Source organism: Leguminivora glycinivorella, chromosome 3, assembly GCF_023078275.1.
Source record: "Leguminivora glycinivorella isolate SPB_JAAS2020 chromosome 3, LegGlyc_1.1, whole genome shotgun sequence".
NCBI classification, from domain to species: domain Eukaryota; kingdom Metazoa; phylum Arthropoda; class Insecta; order Lepidoptera; family Tortricidae; genus Leguminivora; species Leguminivora glycinivorella.
The window spans coordinates 11,076,442-11,093,541 of record NC_062973.1 but is presented as its reverse complement, the minus strand read 5'-3'; the positions used below and the strand labels follow the sequence as shown (position 1 = coordinate 11,093,541).

General features: G+C 35.0%; 1 protein-coding gene across 1 annotated transcript; it reads right to left on the bottom strand.

The window, feature by feature from the left end:
* Nucleotides 1-542: 542 nt before the first annotated feature.
* On the bottom strand, nucleotides 543-16,400 carry LOC125224635 (centrosomal protein of 290 kDa-like). Its single transcript, XM_048128060.1, has 32 exons — nucleotides 16,218-16,400; nucleotides 16,022-16,091; nucleotides 12,445-12,707; nucleotides 12,083-12,218; nucleotides 11,757-11,893; nucleotides 11,546-11,647; nucleotides 11,172-11,459; nucleotides 10,907-11,094; nucleotides 10,537-10,779; nucleotides 9,949-10,094; nucleotides 9,667-9,841; nucleotides 8,738-9,570; nucleotides 8,493-8,658; nucleotides 8,272-8,410; nucleotides 8,070-8,179; nucleotides 7,797-7,973; nucleotides 7,461-7,722; nucleotides 7,137-7,377; nucleotides 6,377-7,043; nucleotides 6,058-6,192; nucleotides 5,872-5,977; nucleotides 5,618-5,791; nucleotides 4,821-5,020; nucleotides 4,514-4,663; nucleotides 4,032-4,166; nucleotides 3,731-3,885; nucleotides 3,233-3,408; nucleotides 2,855-3,015; nucleotides 2,481-2,608; nucleotides 2,265-2,362; nucleotides 1,286-1,420; nucleotides 543-879 (listed from the first exon to the last, which is right to left on the bottom strand). Exons 1-32 carry the CDS (start codon nucleotides 16,398-16,400, stop codon nucleotides 814-816), a joined length of 6,345 nt encoding a protein of 2,114 aa, XP_047984017.1. The 3' UTR covers nucleotides 543-813.
* Nucleotides 16,401-17,100: the final 700 nt, after the last annotated feature.

The following is a 17,100-nucleotide window of genomic DNA, read 5'->3' as shown; positions in this document are numbered from 1 at the left end:
ATATTATATTTGTAGCTATTTCCCCAGAGTTTGATGCTATATCTTAACTTAGATTCTATCAGAGCATAGTAGACTGTTTTGAGTTGATCGATTCCCATGACCTCCCTAAGACAGCGTAAAGCATAGCATGATGATGCAATAGAGCTCTCGACAACCTCCAACTCATGCTTCCAGTTTAGATAAGAGTCAATGCGTACACCGAGACATTTAACCTGTTCTACTACATCTATGACAGCTCCATTCATTGACACTTCAAGTTTGTCAGTCTTGTGAGAGTTATATTTATATACTATTATTTTAGTCTTATCAGTATTTACTCGTAAATAATTTTTTGCAAACCAGTCACTAAATATTACAACTAGATCATTCATAATCTTATTTAACTCGTCAATACTGTCAGCAGAAACCGTTGCATTTGTATCATCTGCATAAACCGTCAAATTACAGTTTTTGACAGTACCTTTGATATAGTTTATGAGATCATTTGTAAATACGAGAAATAGTCAAGGGCCGGGAATGGAACCCTGCGGGACGGGAAGTATAAATGCGTTATAAATAGCTTTCCATCCATATCAACACATCTAAAACGCAAATATTTGGTGTCATATCTAGAATGTGTGACAATCACGCTGAAAACGTTGTTATCTTAATCGAAAAGAGGTCATAATTATGTAATTATGTCTAAAAAAACAAAGTATTGATGAAAAAGTAATAAAATTGCATTTATATTATCTTAATGAAATGTGCATACAATTATTTTAATGCAGCTTCCAATACTTAAGTGTAATGGTATAGTGATTAAAGACTACTGAATTAAGCAGATAAGAATCCTTCTGGGCGGTTGGTGAGTTCCTCTAAACGACGGCGTAAGTATGTGTTCTAAAACAGAAACAAAAATAAAACTGCTTTAGTAAAGGGAAGTATGTTTAATGACTAGTACTACTTATTTTCCCCACCAGATGAAAAAGCGAAAGTGTTTGTTCTGCTACAGTAGCAGTGAAAGAATAAAATAACCTACAATGTTTATCAAGAGAAAAATAGAGACCAACTTATGAAATCTTACTTATAATATGTAGGTTATAACTAGGTACTTTACACAACAACTAAGATAATTTCTCTCGATTCGGTTTTTGTGAAAAATGCTACAATGCTTTAAGAGGAAAATATTATAAATATTAACAGTAAGTTTGTTTCTCATAAAAGTTTAGGATTTTTACTTTATCGGCTAGAATTTAGCTCTAAGAATTTCTTATAGAACTTTATCTAATTTATCACACAAAAATACCTCCTGAAGTAGGTCCTCCTCTCTTTCAGCGGCTATCTTGAGCATTTCCTTGGACTTCTCCAACAAAAGGTCTTTGTCTTGAATGGTCCGTTTCAGATTGGCTATTTCGACACGGTAAGGCTCGAGCTGACGACTCTAATAAGTGGAATATATTCATATTAATGTCAAAATATATTGCTAAATACTGTTGTCATATAAAATGGTTAGTTTCTGTGCTTGGTACTCGTAACTTATTAGATTTTAGGGCCCATATCAGTATTACTGTTTAGACGTCTATTTATGCCAGTGAGTCAGGTCATCAATATGCGATAAAAAGAGTTTAAATTCAAAAACAAAACAATGCATCGGGAGGATGAAGTAACAAAGATCAAAATTGGCAGCGAGATGACAAGATCCCATGGGCTACGAAATCCTTTACTTATGTAAAAACATATTTGTCATGACTTGAGTATGCTGTAGAATGTAGAGTTTATCTATATATGAATAAATTTATTTCATATCTAAAACATACATCATCATCCAAATCCAGAGCGCAGGCTTCGTCAAACGTGTAGATACAAAATAACATCCGCAACAAACTTCGTCCAAACTACATCAGTCAATCAATAATCCACCACAGGCTTCGTCAAAAGTGTACATGATAAAATCCGCAACAAGCTTTGTCCAAAACGCTCTAATACCTACACGCTCCCATTAATCCCCAAATCGACATGTGACCGATGCAAATGTTCCAAAAATACTGGCTGCATTACCACGCTGCACTGCCAACGATATTTGCTGGACCAGGTATGAACCAGCCCGTGGACCCCCACCTAGCTCTCTTAACCGCAGTCCCAGGCTTTTAATGAAAGTTTTTGCCTCAGTACACCAGGGGCCACCTATGTATGTAAAGTAAAGAGAAGTACCTATCGTGGAATTTACGGGGGCCGTATTCCACGTCTTTTCTCTTTCCGCGTGATCGTTAAATAACTATAGGTACCTTATCCATTCCACTATGGCCGCTGCTGGGTCTTGAGCTAGATTCTGACCGCTTTTGTAGCGTAGACTTTTGCTCAGACTGGAGTTTACTCACTAGGCCTGAAAAATTACAATAACAGAAGTAGTGTAGAATTTATCCATTTTGAAATGATTGCCCTTCTCCCCTATGTCAATATTGTGATTTTGTAAACTTTTCTGTAGCTGTTCAAGAAGTTACCTCTTAATGTAAGTATTGTTTGCTCGAGATCATTAGCCCGCTGTTGATGGGAACTGGTCGGACTTGTTTCAATACTGTTGATCCTCATGGTCAGGTTCATGTTTTCTTCCTTCAGCATCTCGCAGTAGCTGGAAAACCAGAATCATCAACACTGCATCAATCTCAGATATTTTTATCTGAGACATAAAGAACATTAAAAATCTTCTATGCTATAAAAATTTAATTAAATAATCACGTTTACTTAACCTTTGTACAGGTGGTGCTATCAAAATTGTTGCCAACAGTTTTGGACAAATCGTTATTATCTATATTACTTCATAGACGTGGCGGCGAAAAGGTTAATAACGGTTAAACAAAATGGTTACATTAGGTACCTCTTCCAATAGTCTAATTCCGGTTGCGTTTCCTGTGCGGTCTTCATCGGCGTTCGAATCTGGGATTCTAAGAGGGACGATTCCAACTTCAACACTTGTCCTTTTAGAACAGTGATTTCGGCCAAGCTTCTCTCGTATTCCGCGACTAGGATCTCGTTGCCCTAGAATGTAAAATACGAGCATTAAAATTACTTTTTTTATTTCTGGGAAGTTCCTAACCAGCAAATTTAGGAAACAAGAAGAGCTTGGAAAGAAACACCGGCAGCGGCGACGAACACTCGTAGAAGATCGCTTGCTGGCTCATGAAGAAATTTTCTAAGTAGGGAAGAACTTTTCAAAAATTTTATCATAATTATGTAGCCTTTAAGATAGACCAACCTTTTCAGCAACTTCTAATGCAGCGATCCGTCTCTGCTGAGCTTCGACCCTGTCAAGAAGAGCTCGGGATGACACAGGGAGCGGCGATGGCGACTCATAGCGATCACTTTCTGGTTCGCGTAGGGACTTCTCCGAGTATTCTCCATCTTGTTTCTCTAATAGAACTTTGCTTTCCTCTGAAATTATGAATACTGAGTGTACTTAGAAAAATAGTTTCAAAGCGTTGATAAACTCTAACCAGAAATATATGACTATTTTCAAGAGAGCGCTGGTATTCATCAGAAAACCAGCGCCCAAAATGTCAGCGCATATGTCAGTGCGGTAACAGTTCAGTAGGTATATTCTGAAGACAAAAGTTCTAATTAAATTCCACAACATGGAGCGTACCTAGTCATATATTTTTGGTCAGGCTTTACTGTTATTTATTTTCTGCCAGTTCATGATCAATGATACTTACAAGAGATTTTTGCAACAAAGAAAATATAAATTGATTCTTACGTTTAACTTCATTCAGTCTTGACAACAATACACGTTTTTCCTTTTCGAGTCTTGAGAGTGTCGATTTTGCAAGGTGCAAGCTAGCTTCCAGTTTTTTAACTTCTTGACATTTATCTTCGTATCTTGTTTGCCAGCGATCAGAGGATTGCTGTGCCCTAAAATAAAATTCATATTCTCAAAATTCGAGAAACTGCTAAAACCGAGAAAAATAGCATGCGGTACTAAGAGACCTAAGGCATTGCTTTAATGATAGATACGGACTTAATACTGTCTTTTAGTATTATAAATGTAACGGTCTTACTTTTTCCATTTATCCCAAAGCGCGACACTGGAATTGGAGTCTCGTCTTGCACTAGAGAGTTGTGCAGTCAGCGATGCAATTTTATTGTGAAGGGACGCTGTTTCTGCAGTAGCCACCCTACTGCCTGATGTACTACTGCAAATCAAAAGGAACCTTCGGAGTATCATCAACATTTTAGAAAAAAAAACGTCCAATGCTGGACATAATACTCATGCCCAGAGAATGCCAGATCACAGCTCGCACCTAGTGAAGTTTCACGATCTTTAGGAAGTCTCCATGGACGCAATTTTGAGAAACTAACTTGACGATTCAATTCAACCGAAACCACTCGAGCGTTTATGTAAGTAATTAAGCCAATCCGACTGTATGTGACTTATCGAATGCCTAGAAGAGAACTAGACTTGGACAGAAGATGGTCCGGTAAGGAAGTATCAAAGATAAAAACAGGAGTTTTACGGATTTCTGTTCAGTTTGCTACTTACATACGGAACACTTGGTTCTTCAAGTTATGTGCATCGAGCCGGGCTCTCCTCTCCCTGGAAGCGAGTGCCTTGATCTGCCGTCGAAGCATCCCGTTCTGCTTGCTAATCAGCTGCTTCTCTCGCCGAAGCCGCTCAATTATTGGCTCTTGCCTTAAATGCATAAAATCAGGTTAAAAAAATCTCCTATTTATACATTTTCTAAGGCTTTTTAAATACCAGGCGAAAAACAATCAACCAATCTTTCATTTGGGCTTCTCGGTGGACCACACAAATTGGGAAAGTCTACGTATTATCCACAAAAAGTTACCATATAGTAGACGAAGTAGCAGGCAGCCTAGCATCATCTTGCAGATCTTGCAGATCCAGTGCAGAGTCGAACTTGAGCTCCAATCGCTCTGACCCTGGCTGGGACACTCCGTCGCTCACTTCCTCTACTTCCACTATGGCCGACAAATCGAAACTCGGGTCGTTCACAGCCATTATCGTTTGCATGTTCATTATTTGGCTCTAGAATAAAATAAAAACATTTTTCATGTGTCCGCAAATCACAAATAAACAGGTCAATAAGGCGTGAACCTAAGTGTATCCACATCAGAATTTCCGTTTGTTTGAACGAACATTTTTAACATTTAATAAGACACCGCCTGTATGATCAGATCGGATACTTACTACTTAGACTTACACGTCAAATCCCAACTCTATGACAACATTCTTGCACATTCTCGATAAATCGTCTAGTGACGAAATATTTAGCTTACAGGTAAGTTAAGTTCGGACAGACACCTGACATTAAACCGACAATATAATCATATCATCAAGGAAGGACCGATACAGAAAGACTCCAACCCAAAAGCAATTAGTAAGAGAAGTTCTGTTCCCCATATGGGTATTATTTGTAATGTATTGTAACTGTAAATTTAATGTATCTAATCTAGTATTTATAATAATTGTATAATTGTATTAGCAAATTACGTGACATTGTTAATTTTTAGAATAGGTACTTAAGCACTATCTTGTGAGCGTTTTGGGATCACCTGTAAGCCCGCAAGAGTTGATACTAAATCAATAAATCAATATGTCTTGCAGTTAAAAATCGTATCTCACCTTCAAAGTGTGTATAGCAGAACGCAGCTGCTCAATTTGCACGTCTTTATCAGATAATTGTTTAATGTGCAGTGCTTTTTGTTCAGATAGCTTGGCCCGTAATCCCAGGTGCTCGCGTTGAGTTTCGCTTAGTTGTGACAGCCAATGCTGATTCTCGGCTTTGTATGACTCCACCTAAACACAGTAAAGAAACATTTTATATAGAAATGTAAATAGTTAATTGCAAGTTGGAAACAAATAAAAATTTAACTCACTTCGTGAAAATGACGTTCTTCTAATTGTGAACTTAGTTGTTCCATTTTAGTCAGTCTTTCTGATGCTAAATGTTTCCAACGATCGACTTCATTTTGGTAAGAAACTCTGTAAAAGAAACTTCATTAGGTACTTATTCTTATAGTCTTGTAATATTTAGTAAATTTAAAATAAAATTAATTACTCACAGGTCAGTCTTACTTCCATCCAACTTGTTTCTTAAATTAAAACACTCGTCTTCAAGTTCTAAAATTTTCTGTGAATATTTTGCAACTACTTCTTGCAACTTTTCAGAGTAGGCGGCGTCTGAATCACTACCTCTTCTGTAAGTATAGAGTTATGTTTAGATGTTGAAGAAAATGTTTACAAAAGATTAATTTTATCTTGTTAGATTGATTATTTTTAGCAAAGCATTTAAACACGTAGGTAATATGACGTAATTATTTTAGAACGAAGGCGTGGCATTTAAAATAAGTAGGTTCATTGAAATATATGTAGTTGTCATACCTCTCTAGCTGCGTTTGTAATTCAATAATTTTAGATTTCAAATCTTTTGTTGATTTAGCATGTTCTTCTCTTTCAGTTTTCATCAACCTTTGGTATTCTTCCACAATTGCGTTTTTGTCTTTTTCTATCTGCTTAAGCGAACTCAAAAGTGCTTTATTTTCTTGTTGAACAGAATTTCCCATTTCATGTGATTTCGATATCTTAATTTCTTTGCTATCTAGTTGCCTTCTCAAATCGTCTGCAGTTGAGTTCAAAGTTTTAATTAATGTGTCTTTAAGATCGTTTTCTTTTTGTAAATCTTTTAATCTTGTTTCTAGACTTACTTTTTCAGTATTTAAATTTAAAATATCTATAGTTTGTTGCTTTGCGAGTGTAATGCTATCGACCATTTCTTTCCTCCTTTTCTCATTTTCTGTTTTAAGGTCGTTTATAACTTTATTCAAGTGCGGAATTTGAAGGTCTTTATCTGTTTGTGAAAGTTTATTGATTCGTCTCTTTTGTTCTAAATTAGTTTGTACAAAAACATTGATCGTCTCTTTTTTGCCGAGGATTTTTTCTGGAGAGCCAGGCAGATCAGGGTATTTTTCATAATCATTATGTATATTATCAGCTGTTACTTTTGGAGGTTTCAAAACTTTTGGCTTTGGTAACGTTATCGTTAGGCTTCCTGTAACAAAACACACAACATTTAAATAATGTGTACAGATTGTAAATATTGTAATAGACATTCGACTAATGCAATAATAAAAAATGTGCTTACTTCGTGAAGCGGAGTCATCATCTGATATAAGATCTTCGACTTCCATGTTTGGCGCGTTGACGTTTTCATTTGACTGTATTGTGCCAAAAATACCATCATCGCATAACTTCTCTGCGCCATGGTTTATTAGCAGTAATGTTTTCTCAAGATAATTACACTGCTTAGTCATTTCACCCATGGTTTGCTCCAGTGTTACAATTTTCTTATTCAAATAATCCGTTTCCCGCGAATACTTGCTTTGCTGAAATATATTTTAATCACTTTTCGTTAAAATTTATAATTTTGCGTGTGAGAAATCTAAGGGTGTCTAAAAAAACTACGTACCATTACAAGTAGTTGCAATTTATGTTGGCATGCATCATCTTCCTCCAAGCACTTGTTTTTTGAAATATCCAAAATTTGTTCATATACGCTGTGTTTTATGATCAGATTAGCTTGCAAGTCCTCTATTTCATTTAGTTTTGCATTCACTGAGTGTGTTTCCCGGGATAATTCTTCAAAGTTGTTTTGGTATTTTTCTAACGAGATCAAAGGTATGCATCCCTCATATTGTTGACGTAGCACTTGCATCACTTCGTACAAATACCTAAAATTTTGTCAAATAATAATATTAATAGATATATCGACTGTATATTTAAAACTGGTAATAAAAAAAACAACCTAAATTTAGTTTCGTATCTGTGTGCGTATAGATTAAAAACATTATGGCGTGCTTTGAACATTTCTTCAGCTTCAACCCGCATTCGCCTTTCATTGGTCAATGTTAAGTTCAGTTTATCAATTTTCTTTTGAAATTCCGATGCCTGCAAATGGGCTACCAAAATTTCTCCACTGAGCCTGTAAGTCATAATCATGATTCAGATATTAATTGCAATAATAGTTTTAAAAGTACCTATATCGTCATTTCGACCGATGTATTATAATTATAGTTACCTTGCCACAATAGCTCTATTGTCTCCAGTAGATTGCAAATCTAGTATTTGATGCCTTAGCATATTGATTTCCATGTCATTATCAAGTTTGTTATGCTGAACTTCCTGCAACTAAAAATTATTACTGTCAATTAATTATTTGACAAATATACGTTATGTACTGCCCGTCAGATTTTAATTCAGGTAGGTATCCTTTGACTTACTTGCAATAACGCGATGTTTAATTGGCTCGTGGTATGTTGGTTTTGCTCTTTCAAATACTTGTTTTCTTCCATGGTTTTATGTAATTGATTTCTTAAATCTTCGATATCTTTGTTTGGAAGGGCAGCCAAATTATCATCTCTGCAATATAGTAGTTGAATGTGTTACCTATTTTATTCCTGACGGAAAAAGGTATACAGTATTTTGAAATACGTTTACTTACATTAGTTTAGATTGAGATATTTGAAATTCCACATTTTTCTCTTGCAGGTGCTTTATCTCTTTTTCTTTTTCATTTAGCTCATTACATAACTCTTTTATCTGTTTTTGAAAGAGAGCCGACTCGATAGATGTTTTGTCTCTTGTCGTTCCTTTGTCATTAGAATCTTCTAAAAATAAATAAAAAATATATTAATTAGGTAAGTAGTTAAAATCATGTTTATTGCTCTTTGTCACTTTTATTCTTACCCCTGAAATAATTTCTTATTGCATTTAACACTTCAAGTTTATCATTGTCTAGTCGTTTCATCAAATTGAACGGTTCATCTTGAACGCTTATTTTATCATTTAATGATTTTCGATATTTTGCAATGATGTCTGATAGCGTATTATTTTGTTTCCAAAATAGATCAATGGATATAGATTTCCTCAATTTGTCTGTAAGATCTGACACGGTAAAAATAAATTTGTTAATTTGTGCTTCGTACTGTGATGCTGATAACATGGCATCTCTTTGACAATCCAAGAGTTCGTTCCTTATATTTTCATTTACGGTTCTAATATGCCGGTAATTTTCTTCCAAGTAGGAACATCTTCGTTCTAAGACACCGGCATCAGGGACGTTAATAAGCCCGGGTGAATTTTCACTTATACTATCATCCATATTTTCTACTATTTGTGACTTCAAGTTCTCAATTTGAGCCTTGTACTGTTCCTCTTCTATTCTCCAGTTGTTACGATCATCAGCGGCTTGAACCGCTAACGCTGTCATTTTGTTGTATAATGCGTTTAGTTTTTTATGAAAATATGATAATCCAGATTTCAATTGATTCTCGTACATAGAGTCTCGTTTAGCAATATAATTTATAATTTCATTTTTATCATTTAATTCTATAGCATCGTAATCTTCAGCTATCCAAGAACCAAATTCACCAATGTTTACATCTGTATCGTGATTTTCATTTATAATAACTTTTGCATCTAATTGTCTAGTAGATTCCATTTGCGATATTTTTTCTTCTAACTTAGTAGCCTTCATAGATTCTTTTGATAGTTTGTCCATCACGTCAAAAGTCTCTTTCCTAGAAACAAAATTATACATAGTCAAATTAGTCAATGAATACTTAGGAAATAATAATTTAAAATGAGACGGTTGTATACATAATGTATACACTTACCTCGCTTCATTCAATGCAGTAAGTAGAGCGTCTCTACCTCCCAGAGCTGCTTTCAACTCCATAACAGCTGCCATGTGCGGCGCGAACCAACCGGCTGAGTGTCGCGCTTCCATAGAATTCAAAACCGCTTCCAAACTCGGACATTGCAATTCTAATACTCCAGACGTAGTTTTACCTGAAATACGAATCAAAACTCTAGTCCTCGTATAATATGCGGGAAAATTGAAATAATGTTCAAATATTTAGGAAGGAGAGAATGGAAACTTTTTTGTTTTTGCTTACTATTATCCTTTAAAAAGTTCAATATATCCTGGAGTCCTTTACGAAGACCCTCATTTTCCTCTGTTATCGCTTGCATTTCGGCGTCTCGTTCGGCATTCTGTTTCAAAATCTCTTTTGAGTTTTTCCGAGCGACTTTAGCTAAATAGCTGTAACATTTAAATTATACACATTTTAAGAGCAGCTCCCAAAAACTTTGTACATAGCCACGTCAGCAAATTTTAATTGATCCTAATAATTTTAGAACAAAACGGGACTTATCCTATTTTGTTTCCAACATTTAGTAATATAAGTCGACTTTCATAAGATATGTACAGGATAATTGTTATAATTAAAAAATATAGATACTAGAAAACCTTAGTGACGAAATGAAACATAATTATAATAAAATCCAATTCATCAAATATAATCTTGGAAACAAAATAGGAATAAAAACAAATGATTTAACTTTTTTCCTAATTTTTGTACTAACTTTTTGAGTACTGCTGAGTGCTGTTAACTTTGATCCAAATAATTAATTATTGCGAGATTTAGTTATGACTGACTGACTTGCAACTGTGCTTGCAACAATAAAAAAATAGAAAAACGCACCTAGACGATTCTCCTCCGCCATCCATAGGCATTTCATCATTGCACATTTCGTTAACATCTTCTTTTTTCAATGTGTTTAGTTTTTTAATTAAACTGCGATTTTCAAGCTCCACAGATACGAGTTTATTTTCCATGGCTTTTAATTCCTTAGTAAGGGTCATGTTTTGGCTATCAATAGCCTGGTATTTACTTACAATGTCCTTGGAATCAATTGGTTCTCCACTAGGAATGTTAAGCTTTTGCCTATTCATAATAAATAGTTAAACCTTAGTATTTATTACTTATACACAATACCAAAAAAAAAAATTAAAAACTACGAATACTTAGATATAACCAACATTCATAGATTCATATCAAAACTGGAAATTACCTCATTGTTTCATTTTCAAGTTGTAAGTTGTCCACCACTTCATTTAACGAATTAAATTCCTTTACTATTTTTTTGAGTTCGTCATTCTTATTTTTGAGTTGCAGTTTCTTTTGTTTCAAGCTATCAACTAATGCCTTAACACCGTCATCCTTTTCAACCAGGTGTAAACGTGCTGTCATTTCAGCTAACTAAAAATAAAAGAGGGATATATTCATTTAAAGTATATTCAAACTATATTTACAGCTAAATAAGTATTACTTGGTACCTCTTTTTCCCTAGAAGCTATTAGCCCTTCAGATTCCGATAGTGCAGTTGTTAAAGACTTTATCCTTTTCTTCAATTTGCTTATGATAATCCTTTCTTTTCCTTCGTCACTTTCGTTTTTGACCTCAGTGGTAGAACACTCCACTGTATCATCTTGAGTTGATTTTAGATGTTCATTTTCCGCTTTTAAACGTTCTATTAACTGTGCGGATTGCAATAGCTTGTGAGAAGCCTCTAACAATTTTTCTTGTAATTCTTTTAACTTGTATTCTTCTGCGTATGATTTGCGCTGAAAATTTGTCACCAAAATGAGTTCTAGGTATATAATATGCATTAGTCATTATAGTTGAATTTACTAGTAGATAAAACGCTTACCTTTGGAGAAACCATTTTAGGAGTTTGAATTATTTCCTCCTTCAATTTCGTATTTTCATTTTCTAATGCTTCTATTTCAGTGCGTTTTGCACGTGCTACATCCTAAAAAGAATCGTTACATTTGAAATTACATTTTTGGTGTACAAAATACAGTTGTCCGAAAAACATATTTTTTTGAATTGATAACTCACAAGTCACCTGAGTTAATTACCTTCCAATGTTGAGCCTTAGCTTTGATATCTGCCAAAAAACTTTCTTTTTTTGATTCACTTTCTTGTAGTTCTTGTTTAAGAGTCTCTATCTCAACGGAGAGTTGTGTTTTTGATTGTTTAGTGTACCCTAAGTTTTCTGTGAATAAATGAATGAACAAGGAAATGTATAATGTATTCCTATCATTTGAATTCTCGCCATATGACTAGGTATTTTACGATTACTAGCAACCGATACTAAAGTAAAATTTTCCAAAATGTGGTAGTTTGCTTATTCATTTTCATAACTATTTTAGTAGAAAAATGTGTTAAATTATTTTAATTGTACCTTTTAACTTTGTGCACTCTGCGTTCATCGCATATACTTGGTCTGTTAAATTTTCTATAACTGCCGTAGCTTCTGTGAGCTTATCTTTCAATACTGATAGTTTTTCTTTCAGCTTATTATTATCATCTTCTAAAACCTTGGAAAAAGGGAAGACAGCATTATATTTAACAGTTCTTCTGAAATAAACTTTTAGATTGTAGATAAATAGTACCTAAATTCATATTAATAGCTATGGGTACCTTGAAATTTCCGCGTTGAATAGGTACCTGCATACTTTTGGAAGATTGGCTTAGAGTTCAAAAACCAACCATCTTATACAACAGACATCTTATACACACTATTTAATTATCTTAAAAAAATACCTTGACATCACCAAGCAGTTTCCTAATATGTCTATTCTTCAGTGTAATTTCGTTCTCGAGTTGGGCCACCGCATTCATTTCAGACAACGCATCTCTACTGGACTCTGTATCGTCATCGTGCCTTTCTTCTAATTTAGATTTTTTGCCTTCCAACTCAGCGATGTCTGCGTAGAGTTGCTCGAGAATTTCTTTATTTGCTTTTATTACTTCTTCTTGGTCGGCTATAGTGTCTAATACGCTGTCGTTGCTTCTTGTTGGTGACGCTAAACATTCAGAAGTTTAGGAACATGTTAAAATTAAGGCTGGAGAGCCTAAAAATCAAAAATCAAAATCAAAATAATTTATTCAGCAAATAGGCCACAGGGCCCTTTTACACGTCACATGTACATATTTAGAAAATATTTAAAATTGAGTTGAAATTACAATTGATACTATTATATACTAATTCTAAGTTCTAACTAAAGTATAACTCTACTACAATTAATTAGAGATGTAGAAGGTCTCTAAATGTCGAATTACAACCAAGAACTACACTAAATATAAAAAGTACAAATACAAAAAAAAAAGTCTAAAATTACTTTAGAGGTGCAAATGACTCTAAATGTCACAACTAAAGATAAAATGTATATCTACTTAAACTAATTCTCCTTAGAGATGTATATGGTCTCCATGAGTCAACATCATATATTTAAAATATTCACTAAAAGAAAGGAAACAAACGACAACCGAACAAAGTGTCCTAATTTAGTAAAAATTAGCCTAGATATTTAAAAAAAAAAAACCGGCCAAGTGCGAGTCGGACTCGCCCACCGAGGGTTCCGTACAAACTTTCAATGGTTAAAATAATCATACTACTCATACTCATTCATTTATTCATTCAACGCCATTTTACACGTCAAGATTTGATTTAAAAAAATAATATTCATACAACAATAATACTTAGAGAATAAATAGACAGAAGATTGAAATTACAAAAAGTTAGGCAATATTCACATAAAAAATGCACAAAAATATTTTTCTAATTAGGTAATAAAAAAATTGTCATAAGTGTAGAACGGGTGCTCGACCAGCCAATTTTTTAAGCGATAGGTACTTAAAGTTCGACACACTTAGGCGCTTCAACCACATATTGCGGCAATTTATTATAGACGGCAGTCCATCACATGTGTTAATTTAATTTGACCGTAAATTGGATTTCGCCAATTTACGGTCGATACCTACTAACTTTCCGGCATTTCGAATGTTGTACTTGGAACACATGTTGTTAGTTTTGTCACAGAATATATGTATAATAGTACAAGTACAGAAGGCTCACTCCTTTGATGTTCACAAAATGACGCCATTCTAAATTCTTACCTACATTAACAAACGGACCGCACGCGAGCAGCCAACATTGAATTTTTCCCCTCACTAGCTCGGAAACACGTGTTTTGTCCTTTAATACCAGCGGGTAAAAACCATTCCAGTTCCATCATGTAGTTCCAGTTCATATCTTCCGGCTCCATCATCAGATCAGTTCAACAGTACCATATTATTGTACTGTCATCAGAACTACATACAGCTGCCAATTATCATTACGCTACGATCCTTGGAAGATGGTTAAATTAGCCTCCGTAAATTCCATTACATAGTTAGTTACATACACGACGACCTAATAAAAGCGTGTTAATATTAATATTAGCGCCATCTAGCTGAGCCCTTCTTCTGTGTGGTACTGAGGTAAGTACGTTTTATTCTTAGACTTTACCTGTCTATACGGAGTTATATATGTCTTTGACTAGAAGTATAGGTACTCTAATGAGTATTATTGTATTTAGCGCCGTCTCTCGGCAAAATTTACTAAGTAATTTACGCGACTTGAGACTTGTGCGAACCTTTAGGCATGGAAAGTCACATGAAAAGTTGTCGAAACTAATAATAGATGGCGCTGCATTTAAATTTCTTGACTGATAACTCTAATACTAAATTGAATATACTCTAAGGTAGAGCAGAGTCTAATACCTCCGCTTTACAAAAGACCGCAATCAAGTAGCACTAGACTTTACTCATTGTTGTGTTCCTGCCGGTGAGTAAGGCAGCCAGAGCTCAACGAGGGTGCGGTACTCCTTCCTTCCTTCCCCCTCCTTCCTTCAGTCTTCGGCACCCAGGCCCCTTCTAAGTACAGGTTTGTACAAGTTTCTAATGAGTCGAGTCGGCAACGCACATGTGCCACTCCTTGAGTGGCAGGCGTCCATATGTAACAGTCACCGCTTTCCATCAGGCGGACCGTATGCATGTTTGCCACCTACGTGGTACAAAAAAAAACTCTCGACGAATTCACCTTAAACATTAAAAACTAAATCAAAATCGATTGATTCGTTCGGGAGCTATGATGCCAGACAGAAATGTCAAGCGTCAAACCTATTATTATTATAATATTTTTGCGTTGGTGGTTAAAAACAAGAAACCTCCTTTAAAACTATAATAAAACACAACTTTCTATGAAAATCGGTAAAGTGCGAGTCGGATTTCGACATTTCCATACAAAAAGGTCATGAGCGCCTGACTACACTAGATTTGTACTTTAAAGATTTTGCGTATATTTTGGAAACTATAAGAGATAGAGCAAATAGACTTCAGATTTTGGTTGTCGGTGGCACAATTTTTTTATTTTCGTATATATACACCATTTTTTGGACCTACTCGTATTAGGGCAATATTATGGTCAGTGCAGTTCTAAACAGTCGTAAGCGCCTCTTTTTTAGTAGGAACTTAAGTCATTTTGGCAAATGCTTAAAATTTTTAACAACTTCTAAACAGAAATGAATTTCTTTCTACCTGTCCATGGCGCTTACAAAATTTCAAAACATTTAGTAAGTACTTGTAGCGGCAGTGAGTGAAAAATCTCAATTTGAGTTTTTTTCTCTTAAGTCCGACTTACGCTTGACTGTAGATTTCTAATAGGTTTTCCTGTAATCTACAGGTAGAGGGCTATCTCGTGTATTTTTTTGAAAATTTTCCGCTAAGTAGTTTCGGAGATAAGGGGGGGAATGGTAATTTTTTGCTTATTTTCTTAAATTACTTCTAAATTACCAAAATAAAAACTATAAAAAAAATATATTTGAGATGCTTATAAAATGCTCTTTCATTTGATATGTAACACAATATAGTTCTAATAACTTTGATTTTTAATTGTCAATTTTACCCCCCAAAAGTGGCCCCTATGATTAAATCTCGTTTAATTTCATTTAATTATATTACATGTCCGTCTTTGGGCCACTTGTTTACATACGTGTGCCAAATTTCAAGTAAATCGGTCTAGTAGTTTCGGAGAAATCGGCTGTGACAGAGGGACAGACAGACACGCGAGTGATCCTATAAGGGTTCCGTTTTTCCTCTTTGAGGTACGGAACCCTAAAAACACTTTCGTCTCCATTGTCCATGTAACTGAGTTTTATTTTAACCATTTCCAGAAGTAACGTTCAATAGGTTCAGTAAATTATTATCCTCTCACTCTCACTAAATGTAAGAGTGAGGGAGATGGATGTGCGTGGTATTCATTTATTCTGGTTGGTGCTATATTCAAATGTTGACTTACCCACATACTGCCCTTTCGCTTTCCCTTTGCCTTTTCTTTGAGTTTCTAACTGGCCAAGTAAATTGTTTACCTAATGAAACAAGTTTCCGTTAGCATTCATTACATAGAAGTAGCAAATTTTTGACTAGTATTCATTTTAAAATAATATACCTATTTTTGGTCGAGTAACTAAATAATGTAATACAGTATAAAATACCTGCTCATTCTTAAACTTAAGAATGTCCTGTGCAAGACGAAATAAAGTTTTCAAATCCGTAAAGTTTAATTCAATATCATCAACTTCCATCCATGATAAAGATTCGCAAAGCTTCTCTTTGTCCGCTTCTTTGAGTTCTCTTTGAGAGAAACTAAGTAGTTCTCTCCAGTCCGTCTCTACCATTTTCACAGTTTAATTTCATTTATAAGTATTTCTAAATCGTATTATTTATTTGACTACAGTTTTGTTATTGCAGTCTAAAAGACAACTCAAGCGTGACGCAGTAATGTTTTGAAGTTCGCGCCGTTGCTAAGCAACCGTGCCCTGTATTGCTCTATGGAAGTATGGTACCGAAATCTGAAAAGCCCTGTCTAAACTCATGCGATATATCGATCCAATAGAGTGAGGTAGAGCGATAGTTAGAATGAGACAATCGCAGATCGCACCACGATCGCACTCATATCATAGACAGTCATAGTGCTCATATTGTCGTTGATATTGCTGGTCAAACAAGGCTGTCACAAAAAAGGCGCGAAATATTTTTTTCTATGGGGTCATTAAACATTCGCGCAAAAGATTTATGTATGACGCGAGGTAGGTACATTTCCCTGCATTTGATTTTTAGAGCTTGACCACAAGAGCGCGTTATTTTTCCCTACATTTGATTTAGGTATTCTACACTCTACACGCGATAACGCCACTACTCGCGTCCGCTTATTTTCGAATTGAGATCTAATCTGGATCAAAGAATATATTACTTACTGCTCATTCAGGTCGACACAGAACTGCAGCAACCAACGTGCAGTTCCCATAAAATACAACTTGCAGTTCGACAGTCATTCGTCTTCAACTTTAACGAAAATGGAGGATTAACCCTTCGTCT